Here is a 27748-nt window from a genome sequence, read left to right as displayed (position 1 = left end):
GCATGCTGGGAGCTGTAGTCTCGCCGGAAGGCGGGCCGGGGAGTACGCGACGGGGGCGAGGCGCTGGGCGTGGCCGCCGGGGCGGCTGCGTGGCGATTGGGCGGAAACGGCCGCGCCGCCGTTCCCCGCCCGCTCCGGGGAGGGGTGAGGGCGTTCATTTCCTCACCGCGGGCCGGGGCGGCGCTGGGGGAGGTTGTGCTGCTGGGAATCTCAGAGGGGGTTTAGACGCGAACCTGTCCCTCCCCGCGGGCCGTGTGCCCCTCTGTCCCCGGGTCCTCTGCCGGGGCCGCCCGGGCGTTCTTCCTGCGGTTGCCCCCGCCTCAGGCAGCCTGTCCCGCGGGGGTGGGCGTAAGGGGCCGCTGCGCTTCTGCTGCTGCTGCTGCTCCCCCGTGGTTCTTCTGCTCTGGGTGGGCTTGAACGGCTTCTTCTCTTCCCTCAGTCCGCCCTGCAGAGCTTGCAGCGGGAAGGGGCGGCTTGGCTCAAAGCCTCCTGCCGGAGCCGTGCTGGGGGAGCGGGCTGCCGCCGCGGAAAGTTTGAAGAGGAGGAGGAGGAGGATCTTGCCCGCACAGCCGTGTGGCCCTGAACGTGGAACGGCGGCTGGTGGAAGGCAGTTAAACTCCACCCGTCTGACTGCAGAGCATGGGCTAAAAGCTATGTCCCTCTCTCGTGTGGAAAACCCTTGTTTTCTGCTGTTTCTCTTTGTCTTCCAAGCGATATTTATCTTAATACTCTACCGAGGTGGACCTCTGAACGTGTTTGGTGGGTTTTTAGACTCGCGTCAGGTTCTGGATTACTCGAAAACTCACGATGTGTATACAAACCTCAGCTTGTTCACCCGAGCTCCTAATGAAGAAGCTATGCCGTACTGCTCAGCGCAGTCACCGATATTTGGTAGGTATAAGCCGACGGCTGGAACTAACTGCTCTGGTATGTGATAGTGCTGAATGCTTTGCAAATGTAAGTTGTATATTTTTCAAACTTTTCCACTTTAAAAGTAGTATACTGATCTAATACACTGACAAAACTTTATTGTGTTAATTGACTCATTTTTATTTGTTATACAAGAAAAAGTATTTTACTGATCTAAAAACTTCCAATGTTAAGGATTTAGCTACATGGAGACTGTAGGACAAGAGTGAAAACAGTGCATGGTGTTAATACCAAGTTAATAATACTTTTTTCTTTCTTTTTTTTTTTTTTTTTTACTTGGCAGTCCTGTTTAAAATAGGCCAACAGTTTACTTTGGTAACTGACTTTTCACTCACTGTAACTCCTGGGTTCTTTATTTCAGCCTATAGTTCAATATAAATTAAGTTAACTAATTACATTGGCTTTAAATGTTGTTGGTATGAGAACGTAGCATGGCACCTTTCTCTTAGTGATTTTTTTGGCCTGTGATTGTTATGCATCCTTTAGACTTAGAAACTTCTCCTTTAGACTGAAAAGTCTGGTCACAGGTAATTAACACTAGGACCAAATTAGAGCTGATCCTAGGGGCAGGATTCATCCTGCTACTGCACAACTAACACAGCTGAGGAACTTTAAGTAAATAAAAAGTCAACCTGTAAAGCAAGTTTGTTGGTAGTAAAGTGGTGCATCTCTGGTAATAGCAAATCAGTTCCACTCAGCCAGCCAAGAATCAATGAGTTGTGTAAGCATGCACTTACAAGTGGTTTTGGGGATGCCTGCTTCTTAAGAGTACTGTGTAGTAAGTGTCCCTGTCTGTTTTCCATACTGCACAGGTTTCTGCGGATCTGAGTCTTGCATGTAACTAGTCTGGGAGCACTATTTGGTAGTTGATTTGCTGCTCCAGGAAAGCAGGTGGAGCACAGTAAGAGCAAATGGCTGACCTTGGTTCACAGGTGGAAGTATTCTGGAAAGCCAGTGCACTAGTTGTAATTCTGTGCAGCTTGCCTGCAAACCATCAGATAAGCAAGAGTAGTGACGTATATGGAGGAGGCAGATGCAGAATAAAATTACACTAATCAAAGCTCTTAGAGCTGTAAAATCTTTTTAAGACCTCCTCTTCTGCCCATCCTTGAGAGTGCTGAGAACAAAGGGGATTGGCCTGAATGTGGTATTCCAGAGCTAAAATAAAAACATAATGTCAGTTATAGACAGAAACAAACAGTAAGTTGTCTGGGAGAAAAAAAAAATATAAGGCGAAGTAACTGTGGAAGTTTTGCTGCTTGAAAAAATAACGGTTGAGCATATGAAGTATTGTTGTTGTGAAACACGGATCATTTGGAGCATTTGATACAGGTTTGGTTTAAGAAAAATAAGTGCTTTGCTACAACTTAACTTTTACTTGGTGATTTTTCCCTTATAAGAAGTAAATTATTCCTTCTGGTATTACTATATGCCAACCTCTTCTGGGTGGTTTGCTTTTTTTTTTTTTTTTTTTTTAATGTGCTGCTCTGAAAGGTAGTTGCCCTTTGTTTTGTGTGCAATGGGCACACAGGGATAGATGTATAAATCCTTTATAAATGTCTTGATTGGTTGTTATAATCTTGTCTCATGGGACTGATCTCTCTTGGAAGTGTTATATCAGAGAGAATGATGCCTTTTAATTTCATAAACTCCATTAAATGAGACTTCAAATCAATTCTTGAGGACTCCAATCTCCAATTCAGAGCTGGTAATAAGTCACTGTGTCCACTCCAAAGCGTGTTAGAGTAACTGGAAGAATGCCAAATGGCTTAAATGGTTTCTGCATCAGGGCTTTTATGAAGTGCAGCACTTTTTCCACTTATGTATATAGTAGATCATTTTGATAACTGTTTGAATGTAAGATCAGCTTCCAGCTCATGTTGTCTTTTTCTGACCTCCTCAATCTACAGCATCTTGGTTCTTCCAGTGCTGTGGAGTAACAATTAAAGTACAATTGCTAAACATTTCTGCCTTGGAGGAACTAGACTCTTGCTGACTAATGGTACTTTTTAATGCTTAATGATGTCCATTGACTCTCTTGTGACTGACAACTTGAAAAGCATTGTACTAGATATTCAGTGTCATTATTAATATTGTGAATAAATTACTCAAGTTGCCTTAAATGTTAAAGTTTCTACACAAATTACCAGTTGCCTGTTCCCTCCTTTGTTTTTGGAAAAACAAAGTGTTTATATGCTATACTTGTGGTTATTCAAACTTAACTAAATAACATTTAAATTCAAAATCTGACTTTCTCACGTTGCACACAAGATGTGTTGTTTGTTTTGGTTCATCTTTTCCTCTTACCAGGAGGAAGCTTGATGCTAGAAGACTCAGGTTTTTATTTATTTATTTATTTATTTAAAGAGGTACCTTACCTTACGTCGTGCATGATATGTGCTGAAAGAGCTGGTTTGGCCCTTGAGGACTTTAGTAATTGAAAGTTCTGTCTGTAAATCTGCCGCATATAAGTTGTTCATGCTATGGAATAATTTTTTTCCAAGCCTTTCTTATAGTAGTTACTATCTTTCATTCCCATCTGTCATAACCTTTTCATGAGTGTGACCGTCTGTTGTGGTAATGAGTAGCTCCTGCTATGTTTTCTAATGGATGCTCTTCTACTAGTTTGTTCTTTTGGATTGAAAGAGAAGTAAAATGTGGTAATGCTCAGATTTATTTTCAGCCGCAGTTGAGGCAGCCTTGTATTGTCATTAGAAACTGGTGCTTAAATTAAGGCTGTTGGTCTACTTTTAAAAAATTTTTCTTTCCTTCAGACAGTGGTAGAACTATACTAAAGTAACTCCGTTAAAGTAGCGTGTGGTGCTGCACTTTGTCAGTGAGATATTCATCCATGCTACTGTTCCCTTTTGTTTAGCTTGTGTAAGTTTTGCTTATTCTGGTTGAACTCTGTAATTACAGGATACCAGTTCAGATAAAGCTGTGCTTTCTAGCATTTCTTAAGATGGGGTTTTCCTCCTTTCCCAAAGCAGTCTTATTTTTCCGTATTTGGTCCAGCCTGCAACTGCTCTGTTCACATCTGGGATTTAATTGGATTACGGTGCATTAGTCTTTTGTTAGTTGGGCGGAAAGGAGACTGAGAGCCAGAATTTAGCTTGTAGTCAAGGAGTGTAGGGCAGCCAGAGGTTTTGGGGATATAAGTCACAGACTAACCTCTTCTTTCAGTGTTTCCTTGGCATATAATATATTGAGTTTCTGGGCTGAGTTGTTTGAGGTATGGAGCCAGGCAGCTCAGGAGAACATGACATCTTGAAAAACCTGAAAAATGCAGATACTACCTTCAGAAATCATATGCTTGGGTCTGGAGGGAGACAACAGGAGTGAAACTATTGCACATTATCCTACTCCTACCCTTATATCCAAACTTAGATTTGATTTCTTGGAATTACAGGGATTATTGCTGCAGAATCTTACTCTGCAATACAAAGAGCCCTGATTATATTATAGAAAACAAAACTCTGCCTTTATGGGAGAACAAAAGGGATTAATTCCCTTTCTTATGTTTTCCTTGGAGCAATGATCTGTAGTTGAAATCCAGTCTGAAAATGACATTTTTTTTAGCAAGCTCCAGTTATCATCAAATCACCAGTTACTGGTGCTTTAGTTAAAAGCTATGATAATAAGGGAGTTCATAAATCTGAAAAGCAACATAAATTACAGGTTAAAAACAATGTTGGAGTAAAATGTGGTGGTCTTAAAAGCAGAACAGGAACTGTCTGCATAGAAGTAGGTAATAACATCATAAAATCTTAACAGTAAATGTGACCTAGATTCATGAGCCCACAGTGTGATTCTCTGAAGAGCTATTCTTCTGTTTCTAGTACAAAGGTATGGCAATGTACTCCAGTTTCCTACTAAGGGTAACGCAGTCAAAATCAAATTGTCCCTGCATTTTGGATACTTAGGGAAGGATTGAAAAGTGATACTTAAGAGTCAGCTATTGCAAGACCTTGCTGACGAGCAAAATTCAAGTTTTCCTTTTAAAAACAAACAAAAAACCAACCAACCTGCAAAAACAAACCGTCAAGTGGGGTTTCCAGTGGCTGCACATTTTTGACAGTGTGAGAAATGGGATTAGTGGCTGTTTGGATCGACCTTTAGCCATTATGTGTGTTCCTTGATGAGGAAAAAGAGAGTAGGTTTGCCCATCAGAAATGTGAGGTATACCAACTTCCACATACTAGCAAAATGTTTCCCAGTTCTGAACGGACAGCTTAAATCTTAAAACAAATTTAGTCCCTAAGCCTTGTTAGTGCTAAAAAAAAAACAAAACCAAACACCAAACCAAAACCAAACCCCCAAAACCAGTGGAGGGATGTTGCTTCGTTCAGTGTCAGCTAAACAGGATGTGGGTAAATGCAGGCTATATTTTTTTCATTAGAATTGTAGTAGAGACTTGAATGTAGGATGAGCTGGAGGAAGTATCTTCTGGACACACCTGCTTAAAGTACTTAGACTTAAGACACGCCCGTACCTTTCCCTGCTCAAATGAAAGCTACTAAACACCGGGCCTAAATATTTGCTCTTTCTCTCTCAGGCTTCATTATCAAAAGTTTTTTGAGATAATAATTTATTTCAGTGGTTTAAGATCTAGTCTGACTTACAAGATACTGAAAACTTGCTTTAAGACAGCCATAGCATTAACTGTCAGCTTGGAAGGAAAAGAAAATATTATTTATAGCTCTTTAAAAAAAACCCCAAAGCTTGCCTCACAGGCTTCTGGTGGAAAAAAAAAAAAAAAAATTAAAAAAATTGGGTATCATAGCCTGCCCAGAATTGTTGGTCCTACTTAAAACTGTCATTTGAAGTTGTCAGCTTTTAATTGTGATTTAGGTGAAAGTTTCTTCCTAGTTCATTTAAGTAATAGATTTTGATCTTGTTCTGCATTTGTGCTTTATTTTTTTAGAAGTTGACAGTGGTTGGAAACCTTTAAGACACACTGATTTGTGTATAAATATAACTCTTCTGCTAGTTCTGGAACCTTTTCTCACTACTCAGGATAGGTGTTTAAATAACTGTAGAATTTGTTTATTCATATTGTAACAATATGAGCATTGTGTTTAATGGCAGTTGACATTTTATATTGATTTTTTATTATTTGTGACTTGTCAAGCTTTTTCCATCTGAAGAATAGAAGAATTCATATAAAAATGCACAACTTTTTTTTTTTAATTAGGTAAAAACTGTTGAACACATCCAGTATGCTTTGTATTTAAAGTTGAGGTGCTGAGCAGAGGAACTATCGATGTAGTTTCTTTTGCTACCATGCGCCTCTTCCTGAAAATATAACATCTCTCTTTTTCCTTCTCAGTTCTGTCATCTGCTTCTCCCACAACTTTCAAGTACTGCCTGCTTATCACAGTGTATATAATTAAATAATATCACAAATACAGCTCTTGGTGACATGTGATTGTAACATCAAACTGAACTTGAAACTTTTTTTAAGATAAAGCTAACATTTCCTCCAGTGTTTCTGTTCTTCCGGGCTTTAAACTATTTCTCCCCAAACCTGCTGAATATTCTTTTGGACGTCTTTGTCCTTGAATCTCCTCTGAAAGAGGCTTAGAGACTTTTTCCATATGGGTAGCAAATATGTCTGTTCATCTTGATTCATTTTCAACGCTGTTCTTAAAGTGAATACATTTATTCAAGGATCCCATCTAAGCAACACAAGATAGAAGGTTTCCTTGTGTAGTAGGGAGCCAGTACCAGGCAAAAGCAAGCTGTGCAGGAGCCCAGTGAAGCTTGCTGGCTGTGCCAGGACTTGAGATTCCTCTCTGGCAGGTCGCCTGCTGGCCAGGTGCTGAGGGCGACACCCCTCGGCGTGGGGCGGTGACCAGCAGGCAGTGGTGAAATTCATCATGGGCACATCTGTGTGGCATTGGTAACTGTTCTGTGGTAGGGCTGGTGTCTGAAGTAGTAAACGTGTAGTTATTTGATAGGTTTGAATGAAGGTTGACAAACGTAACTTTTTTTTTCTTTTTCTGTCTCTCCTTACAGTTGGTCCATTAACCATCACCTTCAGGGTGGTCCCTAGTGAAAGAATGATCATTAAAAAAAATCCTTTTGTTCAGTCTGGTGGCCGCTACAGGCCACCTCACTGCCTGGCCCGCTACAAATCAGCCATACTTGTAGCCTACAGGAACCAGGAGAAGTACCTTCGCCATCTTCTCTACTATATTCATCCTTTCTTGCAGCGCCAGCAGCTCAGTTACAGTATCTACTTGATTCAGCAGGTAAATCTAAATCGGATGTAGCTGAGCTTCCCAGTTAAGGGTTAGGTTCTGAACAAGAAATGCGCATCTTCTCATGTAGAAGTAGTTTTATGCATGAGTTGAGAGGAGGTCAGTTGTATGCTGTCTCATCTCCATGGCTGCTAATGATTGAAATATCATACCACTTGTCAAAATCATCATTCTACTATTGATTGGTTCTACTTTTTTTTTGTAGTTGTTTTTTTTTTTTCCCCCCCTAGAGGGATAAAGTTGTAATTAAGTGGTAACTTGTATTTTCAGCTGTTCAAGAGTTGGATGTGGTTTGTCTGTAACTTGTCAGTGTGGCTATTGAGCAAAGCTGTTGAGACTAAATGCCGAAGTGAAGTTGGATAGTTTCAGTTTGTATCAAATAAAAACACCTGGTTACTTGGCTGTGGGGCAGCCTACGCATGTAAAACAGCCAGTTTTAACTGACATGGACTGGTGTTGCAAAAGATCAGTAGTGAGAGAGCAAGTTTTGGATTCATTAATTAAAACTGATGTCTGATGGGGAGGGAAAAGCTTTTTCTTTTTTTTGATCAAGGTTGTTTTTTCTAATTTCTAAGCTTTAATAAGCAGTAGTCAGGGCAAAAGTGTTCATGTGCAGATGTGCAGCTGAGGATTGACTTACTGGTCTCTTAAAAGCCAGCTTCTTCAGGTGCCTGCAGCACATAGCCCCTGACACAGCAAAGCTTACAATTGCTGAGAATATTGTGAAGAGAGTGTGCAAAATTTTTATAGTCTGGGGCATGAAATCTGCATCCAGTATTGATTCATTCCAGTGCCATTCAATTGAATAAGGCTTTTTTACTAACAGAAATTTTAACTGAGTTATCCTCTTTGTTTTTTTGGTGAAGAAATGTGGCTTTTCTTTTCCAGGTGGGGAATGGTACATTTAACAGAGCAAAGCTGCTTAATGTTGGTGTCCGGGAAGCCCTAAAGGATGAAGACTGGGACTGCCTTCTCCTGCACGATGTTGACCTGGTACCTGAGAATGATTATAACCTCTATGTTTGTGATGAGTACTATCCCAAGCACATGGCTAGTGCCATGGATAAGTTTCAGTACACGTAAGTGCCTCCATTTGCTTTGGATGTATGTTTTCTAATTGATTCACTTTCTGCATAGAAAGTAGGAATGGTGACAGTGAAAGATAAAACCTTTAAGAGGATTTTTGTTTTGCACTAGTGACTTCCCCAGAAAAGGGTATTCTTAACCTAAGCATGCAATCTTGAACAGTTCCCCTGCCTGAAGTTCCCTGTTCCACTGTTAGCTCAGCTTGGTGGCAGATGGCTGGCACATTTGTTTGCGTTTCCTTCCAGACTAAAAGTATAGGGTGGGAATTACTGGATTACAGGGAAGGTGTGATAGGATGCAGGTATTTTGAACTAACCCAGGATGTGAATTTCAAAACCAGCTTTATTTTGGTCTGCTGTGGGAGGAAACAACAGAGGGGCCATCAAATGATAGAAATTACACTGGTATTGCTCCTTTGGGCGTTGGCATTGTCATGACTGTCTGTAAGGTATGTGATTAAAATGTGTGACTTGGATCATGTTGTTAGTTGGTGGAGGACTGGTATTAGCCTTCAATATTGATGCTTTTTTTTTTTTCTTCTCTCCCCTCTTAGTCTGCCATATAAGTCGTTTTTTGGAGGTGTATCTGCTCTGACTCCAGAACATTACATGAAGATGAATGGGTTTCCAAACACATACTGGGGCAGTGGTGGTGAAAATGATGACATTGCTACAAGGTACTAATGCACATGACAGGCTTAAAGTAGAACCAAGCTGGCTAGTGAAACATGTAGCATTACCCTAAGAAAGGAACTAAAATATTGTTCCTTAACATGCTTGCAGTATCGTTATAATCCAAAATGCTGTTGGTGTTGGCAATTGTTCATGTCAGAAGATGCTCAGAATCTATGAATCCAATCATTATGTGCTGAGAGGACAAAGCTTTCCTCAGACTCTGGAGGGTGGAATGTTACTTCACATCCTTGTGCCTCCAGTTGCTCTGGAGAATGTCCTGTGGGTTATAACCACCAGTAGCTGACAAGTAACTCCATTGACACTGTCAGCCCCAAGGGAAGCAAGCTTGGTGAATAAGAAAACCAAGAAGGTACTTATTAATTCTCAGTCAGTTGGGGATTTAAGTTATGTTGGGCATCTAGGTTGCTCCAAGTATTATCTAATCACCAATACTTGGAATTAAGGCACGCAAGGAATTCTAATGTCTCTCTTCAGTGCTGGGTGATGGAGAAGCCTGTGTACTACTGTGAGTCGGTGACAGCAAGATCTGGTGGTTTTTCTTGTACTTTAGTTGCCATGGCAGCAACATGCTATAGAAGTGAATACAATGAGTTCAGTTCCAGGTACTCTGCCTAATGCTTATTCTTCCAAGTCCTAATAATGGCTGTAGCTTCTTTATTCAGCTTTGTAGTTGCACTGTGCACCTTCATCATCCTGCACGGAGGCAAGCTCATGGGGAGTTTATAAAATTAAACTGATGAAAAAGGCCTTGTGTTTTTTGGTCTTGCACAGTGTGACAAGTTACACAGTTCTGGTGAAGTGTTCTGTTTGAGGACTGTAGGAGTTTTTACAAAGCAATATTCTTCTAGGAACTGAAAGTCAGATTTTCTAACATAGAATTCTTCCTTTTCCTCTCAGAAAAATCTAACTAAAATGGTGTATGATCATCTAGAGATTCAGCATTAACTAAAGGAATGGAATGCTGGGAAAGTAGCTCTTTAAATCAAACACTACAAGGTTAGGTCTGTTCAGCTGTTCTTAGTACAGCTTAGGCATCTAATGTGGTTTTCAGTACCAGTGGTAGAGAGTCATGCCAGTTATGCATAAGAGTGTACTTCCTTACAGAAATATCTTAAGGCAAGTAGGTTATGTACATCTCAAAATAGCCCTTTCTTGAAGGGAAGTAAATCATATGTTATTTCTCTGAAAACTTATACTAATGATTAGCAATGTTCTGGCCCGTAGGTACATGGAGGCCAGGGACAGTGCCAGTTAATGATTTATTCACATACTGAAGTCTCAACCTGCAGAAGTTAGGAATGAGCTGGCTGGTTTTGAACAGCCAGCTTGATGTACCTACTGGGATTTGGATTTTAGGAGATGCTTAAGCGCTTCTTACTGAGTAGCAACAAAATTAGTTAGTATTTGAAACTGGACATTGAAATGTCAAAAAAAAAAAGTAGTCCTGTGTAAAGATTTTTCCTGGGATACTGCTTATTAAAGGAGAGTTAGTGGAAAAAAACATGCTGGCTCTACCTGACAGTTGGCAGATTGCAGTACTCCATAATATTAGGCCTAGCAAACACCAGGATTTACCTTTTATTAGAAGAAAACACTACTTTAATTGGAACCACTTAAGTGTTAACATTATCAGCTACAGGAAAGTCTGTTGGGTTCTTCTTAACTGTTGAGTTCTTATTAACTGTTTTAGTTTAGCAATGCAGAAACTCTAACAGTAGAACTAGTTCAGTGTTCTTGCTTTATCTTGTCTTTTTGCTTGAATGTGCAGAAGCTTATGTTCTGAAAGCAAGAAACCTTTTCTGAAATAACAGTATGTCATACTGTCAATAGAGTGCTGTAATTAGATTAACAAGTATTTTAACTACTGTAGCCTCTTTCAGCTTTATAGCATCACTGTTCAGTGCAGCTTGCTGCTGAACCAGATCTCAATGGAAGGCAATCAAATGTTGCAAACATGCCAGTTAAATAACCTGAACTGAGCAAACATTCATACTTGCATTCACAGGAATCAGCTTTGCGTAAGAGCTGCCTGGTGATAATGGTGGTTTGCTAGCCCTAGCACTATTACAGGCACTTTTTATTGGACATAGATGCCATCAGCAATGGGTTGCTTGAAAGTCACACAAAATGTTATTTTTAGGAGCTCTGTTCTGTAATTCTGAGCCTTCAGTTCACTTTTTTTTTTCTGATCTAACTGTCCTGCAGCTGAGCAGCTCACATTTGTTTGTCTGTTGCCTGTATTTATCACTAATCTTCTATGAAGCCAGTCCTCTAATCAGGCCATCTGAACGAATGGCACTTCTCAAAGAACAGAGAGGAGCTTAATCTGGATCTGACACCCAGGACTGGCTTTCTTTCAGAAACTGCAAGTTTGGGGGTTTAGACTTTTTTTTTTTTTTTTTTAAAATAATTTAGGTGATGGACCTCTAAGCAGTAAAAGCTCTGCTCTTACAAGGAAGTGAAAAGAATGCTCATTTGTCAGATCCATAGGAATTGCTTTTGAATGCTGTGTATGCTGCTGTTTGTTTCCTGCTTGCTATAGTCCTCTGGACCTTGTTGAAGCACACTGCAGCTGGGAGCTTTCTAGCTCAAGCCTGGTTGTTAGAACCTGCTAAACATAACATGGCACTGTGGTGTTAAACTTGCTTGCTTCAGCTTGTACATTTTGCTTTGATTGCATTAACATTGAAAATTATCTCTGACTTTAAGCTTTGTAATAACTAAGCCTAGGATTGGCATCTTTATTCCTAAGCAAACATTTTGTTTGTTTTAAAGGATTCGGTTAGCAGGAATGAAAATAGTCCGGACATCACCTCATCTTGGACGCTACAAAGTGATGGACTACAATGAAGAGACAGAGACACAAGAGCCTTGGAAAAGGTAACTGTTTGGGGAGGGGGGGCAATTACAAGGCTACTCTTTGCCTTGTGGCAGATTGACTGTTCCAATCATCTTCCTCTGAACAGGCAGAAAGTATACCTAATGCCACTGCTTCTTTTTCTGCTTTAATGTGGCTATTTAAAGAAGGCTCCCAGTCAGTTTCAACTGAGTAATACCGCTCCTGTCTCTGCATTTGAAGCTTCCTACTTTCTCCTTTTGTTAAGGACACGTGCTAGCTAGGAAGCTAACACATATCAGACTTAAGCATCAAATTCTTCAGGGAATAAAACTTACTTAAAAAAAAAAAAAACAAGCAGTGCCTGTCTTCTAACTAGGGAGAGTTCAGTTTGAAGAGGTATTTTGTTCCTGCTTCCCTATAATAAAAACTTGCCCTTCAATCTGTGTGGATTTACAATATGCCATTAAAATAGTGGAAAGCAGCATTCCAGTTTGAAGATGTGAGGAAGGTGCTATGAGAGACCTTAGTAAAGACGCAGTTTTACATAAGAGCTGGAGGAGGGTGTTGGGTCAAGTGTGGTGGAGGCTCCTCATACTGACAGTGCAACTTCCCTATATAATCTCAAAACTCAGGTTTCCATAACAACCCTGTCTTAAAACTTACCTACAGCAGTTTATGTGCACCATTGCTGCAAGCCCCTGTGTTGCACTGCCAGGTCTCTCTAAGCTGATGCTGGTTTCTTGGTTTTTCTGCAGACTGGAGTTGCCACTTGATTCATCTCCCTGTCTGATAAGGTTCCAGTCCAAATTGTCCTCCTTGTTTAGAGTACTCAGTGTGAAGTTATCTTGATCTGTTTAGTCTTACAGAATGCCTTCTCTCTCTAGTCTGTATTCTGTGAGGATTTTCTTGGAGCTTTTCTGTTAGTAGCCCTTGGCCCCTGCAGCCCCTTGCAGTTCCAGCTGCAACCATCACTTTTCTTCTCTCTAACTGCACATACTCTTCCTTCTTCAGGCCTGCTTCCCGACACAACACCAGAAAAACATGGAAGGATGATGGAATGAATTCATTAGAGTTCAAGCTCCTTTCCAGAACAAAGCATCCTCTTTATACCAACATCACTGTGGACATTGGATATGTTCCCCCATTTTCTTAAGAGAATGAAAACAAAAGCAGAGCTTGAACTCAGCATGACAGCATGCATATGGGTGTTCAGCCTTTACCTCCTGTTGTAGTGTGGAGCCAGCACCACCTGAGACTAACCCTCTTGTTTGTCATGCATTTTATTTTTCTTCTGACTGTTTAAGATTTAGAAGAAAAAGCTTCAGGAATAGGGTGCAATGGGTGATAAACAAGCTGCTGCTTACTGTAAAAATTGTCAAAGCACTGAAGGCCTCCTTGACAATAAGCTGACCCAGGGTTTCTGGAATCTTTGTTCCATAGCTAGATAGCTCTGTCCTGCTTCTTTAGTGCTAACTGGGATGCAAGTGATTCTGTCAGATGGACCTCTGAAGTGCTGTATTTTGAGAAGGTGTTGAAGCCAGTTACAATTCTGTAAATATTGTGAATTTGAGTAAAATAGAGTTATGTATTTGGGTTAAGATTTTCTAGAATACTTAAGGGTGTAATAAAGGATAAAGTTGCCCTGAGCTTAAGTCTTGTGTTCTAGCCTGATCCATCACTGGTTAAATGGTTTTATTGTAGCTGAGGGACCTGAGGCTGTCACCTAATCTAACCTCCTGCTCTGAGTAAGGAAATTAATCTAGTATTTTAGCTGTTGCTCAAGCATTAGATGTCTTTCAAGGTTGATCTGTCTTCAACATAACACTTCTGAGGAATCAAATACTAGAGGAAAAAATTGAGTCAAACATGTCAACAGTGGAGCTGTGACCCTAGCAGGAATGCATTTGTACTTACCTGACTGCAAGACTGACATAGTCATCTGCCCAAAACCTGGCCTTTCTGTAATCTTTCTTCTCTATGATGTCAGTCAGTAGTACTGCCTGCCATGTCCAGTTATTTTGGAAGAATGACACAGGGTATTTTTGCTGCTTACTTGTAGATACACTATTTCAGTGAACAGGGAATTTTAGTATCTGTCCCACTAACACCTAAGTTTTTATTTAAAGCTTCAGTCTTTGCAGTTGAAATGATGTGTCAACCAGCTAGATAATCATTCTTCAATATTATAGTAAGCAGAAGTTGCTTTTTGTCATGCAATTCTTAATGTATGGTGTCCTAAAAGAAACTCTTCCAAGCCTGGCTTCACATATACCTACAAGGGATGCATATCCAACAAGCAGGTGGTAAGGACAGGAATGTGCTGTAATCAAGACTTCAACAGAAATCCTTTTACCAGTCTTCTAAAACAAGAATCACAAATAATAATGGCCTGAGTATGTATACAAATATACACTCTGGTAACAGCATGGCCTAAAGCATTAAAAAAATGCAGATTGAAATTTCTCTCCATCTGACATAGCTGGCCACTGCATTTCCTTCCAAATCTCTTGAGAATAATGCAGCCTGCTGCAGAACTGAGACATTCATTTTGCCACAGGACACTTCAGCAGTCCCACAGCAGGATGAGCTGAGCTTAAGGACAAGAGAAGCCTTTTGATTTCAAATGGAGTGTATTTATTGAGAGACTTTTAACATCTCCTCACTCATTACCATTATTGCCCTTCTTTCACACATAAGCAGTTTTTTCCCCTCAGGCTAGAAAAAATTAGCTTTTCTCAGCAAGTTTGTAGTTGGCAAAGAATACTTGTGCTTTTAATGAAAAAAGACTGGCCTGTTCCTTTTGAAGTCATGGCTGTGTTGGCAGTGCTAGGCTGCCTTCCTTCTACAACAAATAAAAAGTTTAAGAATAGTTGCAAGAACAAAATTTTTCCAGAAGATCAAGTTCTTTCACTGGACCAGCCCAAACAAGGATACTTTTGCAAATGTCCCAGCAGAAAGTGCATAGAAGAACATGGGAACCTGTCCTTCAGGTCAGTCCATATCTCCAGTCCTCACAAAAGGAAGTTATCAACCAATCAATTAGCTGCTGTGAAGAAAAACTTTTTTCTGTGCTACTGAAGTATTCTTTCCACTGGACTGCCAGGAGTCATCTGCTGTAACAGCAATCACAGACAAGATCTGTTGCCATTTCCTATAGCCAGTGGGTGCTCACCCTTATGGTATCTTGGGCTGCACACTGAAATCCACTGTGATGTTGATGTACAAAGGGTTATGTTCAACTGAGAGCAGGTTATATGAACAAGAGTTCAGCCCATCTGTTTTCCATGTTCTAGATACCTGACGTAGAAGCTTCATTCTGAGGACAAAGAGGAAAACATCTTCATTGACATGCACAGTAGAGGAGTTTTGAGCTCTTTCCCACTACTAGTAAACTTAGAAGCAGAGCTACAATCACTCTGTATCTACTGGGAATATAAAGTCATGCTCTTCCTGTCCTTAACACAGACAATCAGATACTGGGAAAAAAAAAGTCCTTCGGTTTAATCTATGAAATCATATCAATGTAACTAAAACTTTTGAAATTTCCAGGGAATATCACTCAGTTGATTCTAAGCAGATCTCTTGTACAGAACAGCTGCCAGCTGTGAACAGCAGTATCACAGGGGTGTCCCCCAGAGCCTCTAGGTACCACAAAATGCCTGTCTGGCCTAGAGCAAAGAAGTTGGACACTAGGTGCCTGGCTCCTAGCCACATACCAAGACAATGCAAGGTGGAACACTGTTCTTGACTCACCTTTCCCTGTTCTCCTCATTACCGTAGTCTCGTTTGTGGAAGATCATCGTGTACCTGCCTACATTAGCAGATGGCCTCACAACTCTCATCTTCTGCATCTCTACCCTGGAAGAAACAACAGTGACATGAGCAAGACTTCACCTATAAACAAGCTCTTAAGGAAGAAAACCACAACAGTTGGAGACTTGATCTCTGTAGATCCCATTGAAGCAAGCACAGAGAACTGTAGGAAACTCATATTCATGTCTTCAACAACCCATTGTGCTGGAGAAATGGAGCTGGGAGTTGTGTTTCTGGAGAACACATCCAGGAGGGTGACAGAAACTCCTTTCTTTTGAACAGAAGCAGGTAGCTACTACAGTAGAGCCTACGTAGAGCTTAACACACATTAAACAACAGAATACATTTACATTGGCATTGTCTGGTCTAGTTTGTACTGCCCTGTATGAAACATACGAGGTCTGTAGCAAGATTCCACACATTTTGCCCCAAGTTTATCTAATAAAGCCCCTATACTTTATAATTCTTCACTTAAAAAACAACCCTCATGTTTCCTTTTTACTAGTTGGCAGACAGCTGCAAAATTTTTATTTGTTGACATGAAGAAAAAATTTCCTTCCAAGAACAGTGCCAGAAACACTAAGCCCCATGTCTAGATTTAAGTGTCTGACATCAGGCACTTGGTTGGAGGTTTTGGCCTAAAGTGTATCTGTGGAGCACAACAATTTTGCTCTGTCATCAGAAAGGGTTAACTTCATGACAACAGAATTAAGGAATAGCCCAGGTCTTTGTTAGTCACATCAGCAGCTGAAAGAGCAATAGGAAATCAAGAACTGAAGAAACTGAGCTCCTACAGGTTTCCAATTACTCTTTGTAGCAGTAAGTTATCCAACAAATTATCTGAAAATCTCTTTGTGATGCACACCATAGGAAGGGGCCCAAAGAAACCATCACATTTAACGATGAGGCAAAACAGTAGGGCCTAGAGCACTCTGGCCCCGAGTTCCTGAAGATACTGAAGGGGATGCTGCCATCTGCTGTCTTTGCAGAGGAAAGCTGCAAGGATGCCCGTACAACAACCCACCAAGACACCAAGCTTCTCATTACCTGCCCACTGCAAACTCTGTAACCAGCCCAGTCCAAGATCTACCCAAGAGGAAAGGTATGAGCCAAGTCAGGTTGCAGTGTGTACTCATACAGTTTGGTTTTCACACCGAGACCACAACAGCTGCAAACTTATGAGGTGCCACAAGCAAGCATCTCTCTTGATTCCAACGCCTTGCAAACATTATGGAGATCCTCTGTAAATCCTGCTGATCTGCTGCACAGTTGGTTCTCTGCTGCCCACAGAAACCTTTGAAAGAACACCACTATGACCTTTGTTCACTTCTTAACTGTAACACTTCTCAGGAAGCTGGGGAATAAGATGGTGCCAAGCCATCCCCTATCACTATAAAAACCAGCTTCCAAGAGGTCACAGAAGAAGCTTGTGTGTCTACCATGTGGTAGAGAGGCAAAAAAACAAAAACAAAAAAACCCACACCATGTTGTGATTAACAAGGGACAGAAATCCATGTCACTGGTAGACCTTTTAGATTTCTTGAGATACAGCTGACCAATCTGCTGAACTAACACAGAGAAAAACTTTCATATGGAAGTTCCTAACTTTAACACACTTGATTTCACAATTATTTAATATCACCAGGGGTATGAATTCTATGTCCCCGAAATGTTTGTTTGTATATTTAAGCAATTGAAAAGGACAAACACTTAAGAATGACAGGATACACCCAGGTTACAAATTGACAGGTTCTGCCAGGAGAGCTTGTGGGGTTGTAGAGTTTTCTGTTGTTTTTTTTTTCCTTCCTTCACTAACAGCAAGGCAGGATTAGAGGTTTCCTCCTAGGCAAAGGGCAAAAAAACTCAGAAGTTTTGTTGACTTCTTTGTCCCACTAAACCTCTCAAACTAACAAGTTTCTCATACTTTGACAGGCATGTCTGCAAAACTAGTTTTAACAAGAGCAAAGGGCACATATACATGCAGTCTTTCTAAAATTCAGGTTACTCACTATCTTAACTATCATCAACACCATCCACATACAAACCAAGCCCTGCTTGGAGTAAATCGTGGTAGTCAATGAATGCAAACAACCCAATCCCACCAAAACCAGAACACTCTCACTCTTTTGCAAAGTACTGGAACTCAATACATTTGTGTCTCCTTGGCAAATCACACTCCAGACTTCAATCTTATTATTTCAGTTATAACCAATTTCCAAGCAAGAATACAAATACTGTGTGGCAGAGACAAAAACAAACCAAATCACCTAAATTTTAAAAAACCACCACAACAAAGCACCACACCCAACCAACAACGCTGTCAGGAAGAAGACCAGGTCTCAGGCATGCCCAACCTTTTCAAAGAAGAAACCATTCACAGAACTGCATCTCACATTCCAAATCCCTACTGCAATATTGTTTTGAATTGAAGGCTCCTGTAGTGTTCCACCTTTGGAGGCTAGGTGTGAAGTCATACCAATTTTTTTTATTTTTTAAATCAATGCTTCCAATTCTCACACCCATTTCCCTCTAGCCTTTTATTTATTTTTATTTATTACCTGATTCGAAGGTCATCATCTTCTCCACCCCAACCCCAGTAGTTGTTAGAGAATCCATTCACCTTGGAAAACTGATCTCTTGTTAGAGCAGTTACACCTCCAAAATATCCCTTGTACCGTAACCTAGAAGTATACAAGAAGAGAGAATGAAGAATTAAAAGTCAAGTTCTAACAACAATGAAAATATCACCCTGAAACTATGGATCTAGACCTGTCTTTCACAGAGTTAAGGGTGCATAAATCCATGAGGTAGATCTTGTTCTCTTCCTCTTTTCACAAGAAGATGATGATTTGCTTTACACCAGAACTCTCCAACCGAAAGAACATAGCTTTCTTCAATAGTTCTCTCTCTATACAACTCCCTATGGCAGCCAAGAAGGCCCTTCACCTCAAAGACTCTGATAAGCAGAAAAGGAACAAAGCTACACACTAATATAGCAGAATTTTTGCAATAATAATAGCAAGCCATCAACTATCTTGGAGCTGAATCTGAAAAACTTGGCATTAATCAGATCACAGCAAGTGGGCATATGCTACAGGATACTGCAGGACAAATTCCAAGGTAAAAGGTGCAGTGCAAGTTACTTAGTAACCCAATGTAATGGAGCTCAGCTCTGAAGGAGATTGATTCCTAACTTCTGCCTTCCTTCTCCTGGAAATTGCATCTACTTTAAAAAGGTATTTACATACCATGCTTATTTATCTTCTTATACCATTTTGCTATTGGCTTTTTATGATACCCTTCTCTTTCTTGGCCCTTAAAGTAAACATTACAACACAACTTCTACTACATTGCCACTGCCAACTTCAGAGGTGATGTGCATGTGACTGCAGATGGCATTTTGATATCTCGTTGTATGTGAATCTAAACAGATTAACAAGTTGACAGTGCTAGAAAGTATCCATTAGGGCAGTTTACATGCCAGACAAGCAAAGGTGCAATGCCTATTATTATTTCTGGTTTGTAATCAATTTAAAAAAAAACAAAAACAAAAACAAAACCCACACAACAACAACAAAAAAAAACGACCAAACAAACAAAAAAAACCCGAAAACACACAACCTCCCTCATAAAGTATTTTTCCTGGCTGATTTTTGCTTCTGTCATAGTATCACAGAAGAATTGTGGAGGTTGAAGGGGCCTCTGGAGGTCAAGTAGTCCAACCTCTCTGCTCAGAGCTGAGTCAGCTAGGGCAAGGTGCTGAGGACCATGTCCATTTAGGTTCTTAGCATCTCCAAGGATGGAGACTTCACAACCTCTCTGGGCAGTTTGTTTCAGTATTTGACCAGCCTCAGTTACTTTTGTATGTTTAAATGAAGTTTCCTGTATTTCAGTTTGTGCCCATTGCCTCTTGCCTCTCAATGAGAAGGATCTGGCTCCACCTTCTTTATTCCCTTCCATCAGGAGATCCCTCCTGAGCTGCCATTTCTCCACACTGAACAGTCCCAGCACTCAGTCTCTCTTCATATGTCAGATACCCCAATCTCAATCATCTCCATGGCCCTTCCCTGGACTCAGTCCAGTATGTCCACATTTTTGTCCTACTGGGGAACCCAGAACTGGACACAGCACTCCAGATATCATCTCACCAGTGCTGAGTAGAGGGGCACAATCACCTCCCTCGACCTGCTGACAACACCCCTTGTCTAACACTGCCCAAGAGGCTATGGCCACCTTTGCCACAAGGGCACATGGCTGGCTGATGTTCAATTGGCTGTCTGCCAGGACCCAGATCCTCTTCTGCAAAGCTGCTTTCCAGACAGCTGGCCTCCTCTGGTCCACAGAGTTATTCCTCCCCAGTTGCAGGACTCTGCATTTCCTTTTAGCTGAACTACTTGAGATACCCGTTGGCCTCATTCTCCAGCCCAGCAAAGTCACTAGTGCATCAACCAACCCTCCAACCCTGTGATATACTTCCCAAAAGTTGATGCTATCTATATAGCCATACAGAAAAGATTGTTCTAGATAGATGCAGTCTCTCAGATGCTCTACCTGCGTTTTTTAATACCTCTGGAATTTTTACTCTTCCTTGCTCTCTCCCCCTTTATCTCCTCTCCTAGAAGAGACCAACCATAAAGCAGGGGAGGTCCTGTCAATTTTTAATTATGCATTACTACCTTGAGACTTCTGCTATGGGTGCTCTAGAGAAATGCTCTAGAGAAATGCAGTGAACAAGTGAAATAAACAGCAAGGAGGTCCCATAAACGGCAACAGCAGGGAAGAGCCTTCCCTAGCCACGCTTTCAGGCTGCACTGCCAGTCACCAACAGTACCACATTGCCCCATTCCAGCAGAATGGTAGGGTCTGGGAATTGACTGCCCACCGACACATCCATATATGCATCCCATCACTTGCTTACACACCCCGTAATTCCCCTACACCACTGCAGAGGTAGACACTGAAGGAGCCAGAGCTGTAACAAGGAGAGTACTGCCCACTCAACCCTCTTCAGGCAGAGCAGAACTGGTGGGGCCCAGGCATATCTTGCTCCTAGGTGACATCACATGTAAAAATGCATCTCTGTAGTGTTCAACCACCTCTTCCCTGAGGATGAGAGAATATCAGCTCCTTTGGGATTTTTAAAATTGGACTGAAGAAACTATACAATAGGAACCATCATTAGGAAAGGATGATGTGCTGGTCTCAAGGAAACAGCTTAGCTTTTCTAGGAAAGTTTTTCCCAACCTTACCGTCAAAGTTTGAATATATATACACCTTTTCCTAAGGAATCTAAACCCAAGTTGTAGTTTATATAACTAAACGTAAGCTATTTGCTCTCCAAAGGAGGATGGCTACTAAGATTAGCACGCACTGCATCATCATAGATTATATCCCCCAGAAGTAAAACAAACAAACAAAAAAACCAAGAAACCCACAGAAAACCCACATTCCTGCCCAGGACATTTTGTGTTAATGCAGACCATGTATGACTTCAGTTTTCTCAAGCCCATCTGAGCGATGTGTCTCAGCATGCTCACCTCTGCCTAAGCAAAACACCAAGGGCGCCCAGCTGGGATTTCAACCTGCAGTCTCAGCTCAGTTTAGCTATCAGTTTTGAGCTCAGAATCTGAATTCTTTCAAATGTACATAGGAATTCCCTTGGAAGTAGAGCATTTATTATCCCCACTTCACAGATTGTAAATAAAGGCAGTGACACAGAAAAGAAAGTATGAATCTAATTCAAACCACCAGTATCCTAGTGAATACTGGTGCAGGGTATTCACAACACTCTAGTGCAGGGATTCACAACAAAAACATTGTCAGTGTAAGAGTAAAAGAGTAAAGCCAAAGCTTAAAGCTGACCCATAACTAACAGCTCCTTTCTACAAATACGAGAAACCTGAGGAAATTAGTAGTATGAAGACCCCTTAGTAAAAGCAAGGAAATCCATCTGCATGCTTAGCTAAGCTAAACACTTTCAGTAACCAAAGCACAGGAGGTTAAGTAAAGTACTTCAAGCTGTGTGCCATGTTATTAGCCTGGATTCTACACACCTGTCAATTAACCAAAGCAGTGTTTCTGTCACTTTGGTGCAAGACCATCCTGTAGCCTTCAGCATTCTCTCTGCAAGGTGCAGTGCTCCAAAAACTTGTCACGAGCCCAATTCATTTGTGCTTGTTCCCATTTTCACTGAATAACTGGAAAGTGAATATTATTCTGTATAAGAATTTGCACATCCCACCTCTTTCTCATATATTTAACAAAGGAAACCCAGAAATGAAGCAGAGCTTTACTTCAAAGTACACCGAGATCAGCTTTTGAAAAGCCCACTTCTAACTAATATTTAGAGTGACATGACATAAGAGGTGACTCTTGAAAGAAACACATGAAATTAAAACACTCTGGTCATTAAATTCACCAAGCTCAGGAGCCTTTTTTTTCCTCTGAGGTAGACTGAACCTGACTTTTCACTTTATCACTTAGGGGACCCATTTAAAAATCTGAACAATCTTGTACTAAATGCTGTACAGCCAAATAACTAAAGGACAACCCTGTTCGTTGGCAAATTCTCACACCTGAGCTCTCAACATCAGAAGTTACCTCTTCAACAGCAAAAGCTAAGTGGCACATTTTATCAGCACAATAATAAGATCACACTGTTAAAACACAGGGCCAGGAGACTGTAAATGTATTTTTAGTTTTAACAGAATGTCTTCACACAATCTCTGTTACATTGCTTTCCTCTCAGAACACCCTTTACCTCATCCCAGAGACCAAAATGATTACAATGATCATTCATACAAGTGACCACGGAGCTGACTTCAAATACATCCATACAGTTACCTTTTGTCAGAAGGCACTTCAGAGAGGCAGAGCATTATCACCAGAAATCTGGTGTCAGAAGAAAGGGTAGATACCAGTGTACAGCTCCATCAGAAGAGGAACATTATCAGTAATGTGGCATTTCCCAGCTGGTATTCTCTCTATATTCCTGGTTTCCTACCTGTATCCAGTACTGTTTCTGCCAACTACAAGGTGCTTTGGTTGTCTGTCACACATGTAAATGTTAAAGTCATTTTCTGGCACCAGATCCACATCATGGAAAATGAAACAGTCCCAGTTTGCTTCTTTTAGGGCCTCTAGGTATCCTACATTCAGCAGTTTAGCTCGATTAAATTTGGTGCTGCCAGCCTGTGGAAAAGAATGGAAAAAACCTCTGAAGAAAGCGTCAAACCTTTTGAACCAGAACTACTGCCAGGCATTTGTTCTGATCGCGTAGTACGCAACCGTGTGTGTGCATCACAGCAGCAGTAACTGCACAGAGAGCTACCCCATAGCGTTAGATACAGCATCAGAGCAGCCAATGATGCAAAGTGTTTCTTCAGTCTCTACTTGTCATGAACACACACAGCCAGGGCCAGAAGAGCCTACAGTTATCAGAAGTACGCATGCTGCATGATGCAATTCCACTGCTATTGCTGCTCCTGTCCTGAAGTTCCCATCAGGCTACATAACAAGAAAGGTATCAGTAAACAGTTTAGAAACTGGTGCTCCATACAACTGTGTCAGTAAGGCTTATGGGAGTTTTTAAAAAAAAATAAAAAGAAAAATAAAAAAAAAAAACCACACACATATAAAACCCCCAACCAAACAACAACAACAAAAAAAAAAAAAGAAAAAAAAAACTGAAAAAAGTTACTCCAGTATTAATTGGTTTACAGATAGCAGAGCACCTGCCACAGACGATTTATGCTTGTCCACTCAGTTTAGAGGATAGCAATGCTTAAAGAGTTCACTGTATTTCCTTAGGTCACCCAGTAGGTGGCAGAGCAGGAAACAAAAAGCAGGTCTCCTCATTTTTAACTTCTATCTATAACCTAATTACTGTGCTGCACAGGGACTCACTCTAGCACAGAGCTTCACTTTACTTTTACAGCCTTTTTTGTTTGCTTTTGCTGTTAGTGCATCTTCGCCTTTCAAAAACATCATTTTTCACCTTTGAGGTATACACATATACACATACCTGGCAGTTCTGCAAGCTTACCATGACACCATTCACTCTGGAGCAACAGGTGTGTTTGCCTTGCCATTTATTTTTTACTGGGCTGTAAACACATGCCAGCTATCTGCTCCTGTGGACAAGGTGGTGAGCTGCCTCACGTTCCTACCTGGAAGTCAGAGGGCCAAGCCCTGTGCTCCCAGAAACTGACAGAACAGTCATTTTCTAGAACTGAAAGAACAAAAAAGCAGTTTTTCAAGAAAGAAAGGGGTCATTTGCTAGAAGCTGCCTGGACAGAAAGAGGCTCCATGGAAGACGAGAAAGAAGTTGGTCTCCTCAGACTGAAAGAAGTTTAGTGACAGGGAAAAGCAGTTGTATATAAAGCATGTTTTATCGTTCTGAAAAGTAACACTTTCCTCTGAAGCAGCAATTTGTTCACCATTTCCAACAGCCATCTGCTCCTGCACAAAGATTTATGGGATTTATCTCTCCGTACTTGCAGTTAGGGAAATAAAGCCCAGCGTCCACTCTGAGAAATTAAGAGAGGGATAATCAATTGTTTCCATTCTCAGTCAGGAAAGGAGTCTTCCAAGAAAAAAAATTAGATAACAATTCACCTAAAAAAATCTATGATGTCTAATTTCTGAGGGTTTTTTGTTTGTTTGTTGCAGTATGTTTTGGATTTTTTTGTTGGTGGTGGTTTTTTTTAGGTTGGGGGTGCTAAGTGTCTCATACCTGTCAGATAATCTTCTTCTGATGATGAAGAACATAGGTTATTGCATGAAAATAATAATTCAGATGACTGGTAAAGAACATACAGAGAACATCTTGTATTGGGTATCAAACCTAGCCTAGTTCAGGGGCAGCATTAACCATCTGCTGCAGTTCTGTCTCCCCCATCCATACAGTCAGCCACCACAGCCCACTTCCTGCACAAATGTAGCCAAACAACAGCTAAAATTGCTTTCCAGGAAGGACAGTTTTCAATGTTAAACCACATGCTGAACAAATAACAAAGTTTACTTTCATCTTTTATTGAGGAGAGAATGTCCTCCTTCCTTTCTCTGCAGGGAAAACACTGACCACGAGAGAAACTTCTGTTGGGAAATAAATTCTTCACCCTTTAAGGATTACAAACTCATATTTCTTTCAGTACTGCACTCATGTATGTACACATTTTGCAGAGGAAGTTTTCAAAATGTTATACATAGCCCATAAAGAAGAGAAGAGATATGGAGTATTCCCCCTTCAACGGCTCACAGAGGAAAATGTAAATGGCTCATTTTGTATCTTCCTCCAAAGTAAGCTCAGTGTATTTTAAATAGTTAAATCCTGGTTTTAACTATTTCTTTCTGCAAAAGTTACTTAAAACAACTAATGGCATCACAAATGGAGAGTGAAGATGGATTTGCCATAAAATAGTTTTGTTAAACCCACTTTCCAGTCTTTGGATATGCTTATCTACATGGAAAGGCTAAGCAAAAGTTTCCAATCTTCCAAGTAAAAACTGATAGAGCAAGTCCAGACTTGACATTACAGCTCACATCAGACAAAACTTTCATACTTCCGTATTACTTTCTGCTAAGATGACAACAGCCATTCTCCACCTCACATATTTCAATAAATAAAGAACATATGCCCATTCTCCCATGATTTATTGCTAACCACTGCTTGCTAGCTGGAGTGAGCCATTATATGTACGATTACAGTACATACTAATGTAGGAAAAAAAAGCCTAATTATTTTCACTCTACAGACCATATGACAACTCTAAACAATGAAAGAACAGTCTATTCCAACTGAAAGTATATATCCTGCCATGATTTTCATTGCTGTTGTGCTGTGCCATTCAGCAGAAGTGTAAACCTTCACCTAGGATGCACTGCCTGTTACTGATTAACTTTAGCCTCTTTAAAAAAAAGGGAAGAGAAACTGTATAAATTTATCACCTTTCTCTCCTGCTGTCTGAAAAATCTGTTTAGACTCAAAGCAGAACACATAAGTAAATGACAGCAAAAGAAAGCAAATGCTATAAAAGATCAAGAAAAAGACAACACAGACAAAGAGAAATCTATACTGCTTTTAGCTCATGTGACCAGAACATAAGCACTTTAGAGAAAAGACAACATGGCACAAGTCTGTATGCCCAAATTTTAGCTGCTAACTCAGCAGCAAGAGTTTGCAAGAGAATGCAAATAAAGAAATTACTAAATCTTTAAACATACAAATGCTCTGCCACGATTATTTCTTCCCACAGCCCTTGAAGCAAAGCAAAGCACTAACAAGCAGTAGCTGGCACGGTTAGTTTGAGGTAGCAGAAACAAGTACAACCACATGATACACACAGCTTACACGACAGTCAGTAAGCAAATGGGAGAGAAGAGCTGGATACAAACTGAAGGAAGCCTTCGATCAAAAAAAATTTCCAAATTTAAAGACAGAAAACGTGTCCACCTAGTTACATATGTGTATACTGCAAGAGAAGCAAGTTGCACTAGTAATGCAAAAGATGCTTACCTTGAACACTAGCTCAAAAATAGTAAGTTAGAGACTGAGAAACAGACATCAGTTAAAGACACTGTTAATACTTCCCAGCTTTGTTAACAGCAGCTGAGATCCTGTAGTGCTACCAGCAATTGCTGCATGTACCATTGCATTCCTCAACAAGTAGAGGTGCTCGAAGCAGGCTTGGAGGACTGATGTTAGCAGAGGCAATAGCATGCCTCTCCTCAGACTGTAGAGCACTGACATCATCCCCACCCAAACACATCTCTGTACAGTTGCCTCACCTGGTGAATAACATAGATGCCGTAGTCGAGTTGCTGCCTCTGTAGGAAGGGGTGGAGGTGCTCCAGAAGGTACAGCAGATGCTTCTCTCTATTGCGGTGTGGGATGAGGATGGCCACATGCTGCAATGCTGAGCACTCTGTAGGGTGATACCGGCCCTTGGCTACCTGAGGGTTCTCTTTCTGCACTTCTTCTAGTGTGAGAGATGCTTTGAAGGCAAGTTTGTTGGCACCTTCTGTAGGAGAAGCACAAGAAGCTTTCCTGAGATGTTTCTGGTTGTGGCTAGTCCACTCACCTAATGAGAAACTCTGTAACTAGCGTAAGAAACCCAGGTGCAAGCCTCAATTGGTTTCTCTGCCTTTCCAAGAGAAAAGCAGTGCTACAAGGACATTATGCAGGCAGCAGAAGGAGATGGTATTGAGTGTTTAGTTGCTTAAACTGATTATAGAGTAGTGATGAATAAAAACAAACAAACAAAAAAAAAAAACCCAAGAGAAGTTCCACCCTACTGCAGGACTGGCCAGAAACAGCTGCTAGGGCAAACCACAACAGTGAAGTGGAAAGAGACTGTGGCTGTAAGAAGTCATCTCTACTTAAAGCACAAACAAAAGCATTACAGTCTTAAGGCTATAAATTTGTAAGATAAAAGGTACCAAGGTTTTCTGTAGCCAAATGAAGTTTTCATCACTTCTTTTGCATTGAGTTATCATTCCAGCCCCTCCGGACTCTGCAAACTCATGAAAGAGAACAATGCAGGCAACTGTGACTGCTACAGCCACAGTGTGTTTACTTAAGCAAATACATCCTGGGGACAGAGGTGGGGGTATGCAGCTAGACAGCAGCTTTTTTGACTGCGAGGAAAGATTCCAGCTTCCCAAATGAATCCCTAATCAGGTTCACAAAAAGGAAGACAACTACAACAATAACATGGTACTGCAAAGCAGAAGCCTGGTACTGCTAGAAATATTAAGACAAAAAAAAAATGGACTAATAAAAATTGCCAAAGCAAGGAAATAGTCACCTATTTGAACCTTCACCATAAACAGTGCTAACTCCAGTGCATCTGTGAAGTCCTTCAATCGTCAAGATAGCAACCCAAAAGTACATTTCATAATGAAAAAAAAAAACAAAAATTGAGGAAAGGTGAGAAGACTTGTGCTTGAGATAAAGATAGTTCAATTTAAAAAGCAAAAGCTGTGTGCACAAGCAAGGCACAAAGAGAAATTCATTCATAACTTCCCATTGGCAGGCAGATGTCCAGCCACATTCCGGGCTTCACCACATATAGTAATTGTTGGGAAGACAAATGCTGTAACCATTAATACCCTCCTTCCTC

The 27748-nt window shown here is 40.8% G+C and overlaps 2 protein-coding genes across 2 annotated transcripts in view; one reads left to right on the top strand and one right to left on the bottom strand.

Moving 5' to 3' along the window:
- The first annotated feature begins 68 nt into the window (after positions 1-68).
- LOC104485874 (beta-1,4-galactosyltransferase 3) lies at positions 69-13459 on the top strand. The gene is made up of 7 exons (XM_086761107.1): positions 69-144; positions 440-891; positions 6949-7184; positions 8082-8272; positions 8833-8955; positions 11750-11854; positions 12825-13459. Exons 2-7 carry the CDS (start codon positions 654-656, stop codon positions 12964-12966), a joined length of 1035 nt encoding a protein of 344 aa, XP_086617233.1. The 5' UTR covers positions 69-144; positions 440-653; the 3' UTR covers positions 12967-13459.
- A 965-nt stretch (positions 13460-14424) lies between these two features.
- The window catches only part of B4GALT4 (beta-1,4-galactosyltransferase 4), a 30792-nt gene continuing 17468 nt past the window's right edge, over positions 14425-27748 (bottom strand). Inside the window, exons 3-7 of the mRNA XM_086761099.1 lie at positions 26415-26647; positions 22630-22817; positions 18185-18307; positions 15567-15671; positions 14425-15129 (exon numbers count right to left, since the gene is read on the bottom strand). Coding sequence (XP_086617225.1) covers positions 14988-15129; positions 15567-15671; positions 18185-18307; positions 22630-22817; positions 26415-26647 — 791 coding nt within the window. The 3' untranslated portion in view covers positions 14425-14987. The remainder of the gene's footprint in view (positions 15130-15566; positions 15672-18184; positions 18308-22629; positions 22818-26414; positions 26648-27748) is intronic.

Source organism: Chlamydotis macqueenii, chromosome 1 (assembly GCF_036417535.1).
Source record: "Chlamydotis macqueenii isolate bChlMac1 chromosome 1, bChlMac1.mat, whole genome shotgun sequence".
In the NCBI taxonomy this organism is placed as follows: Eukaryota; Metazoa; Chordata; class Aves; order Otidiformes; family Otididae; genus Chlamydotis; species Chlamydotis macqueenii.
Note: the sequence above shows the minus strand (reverse complement) of the source record. Positions and strands in the feature narration are given on the sequence as shown.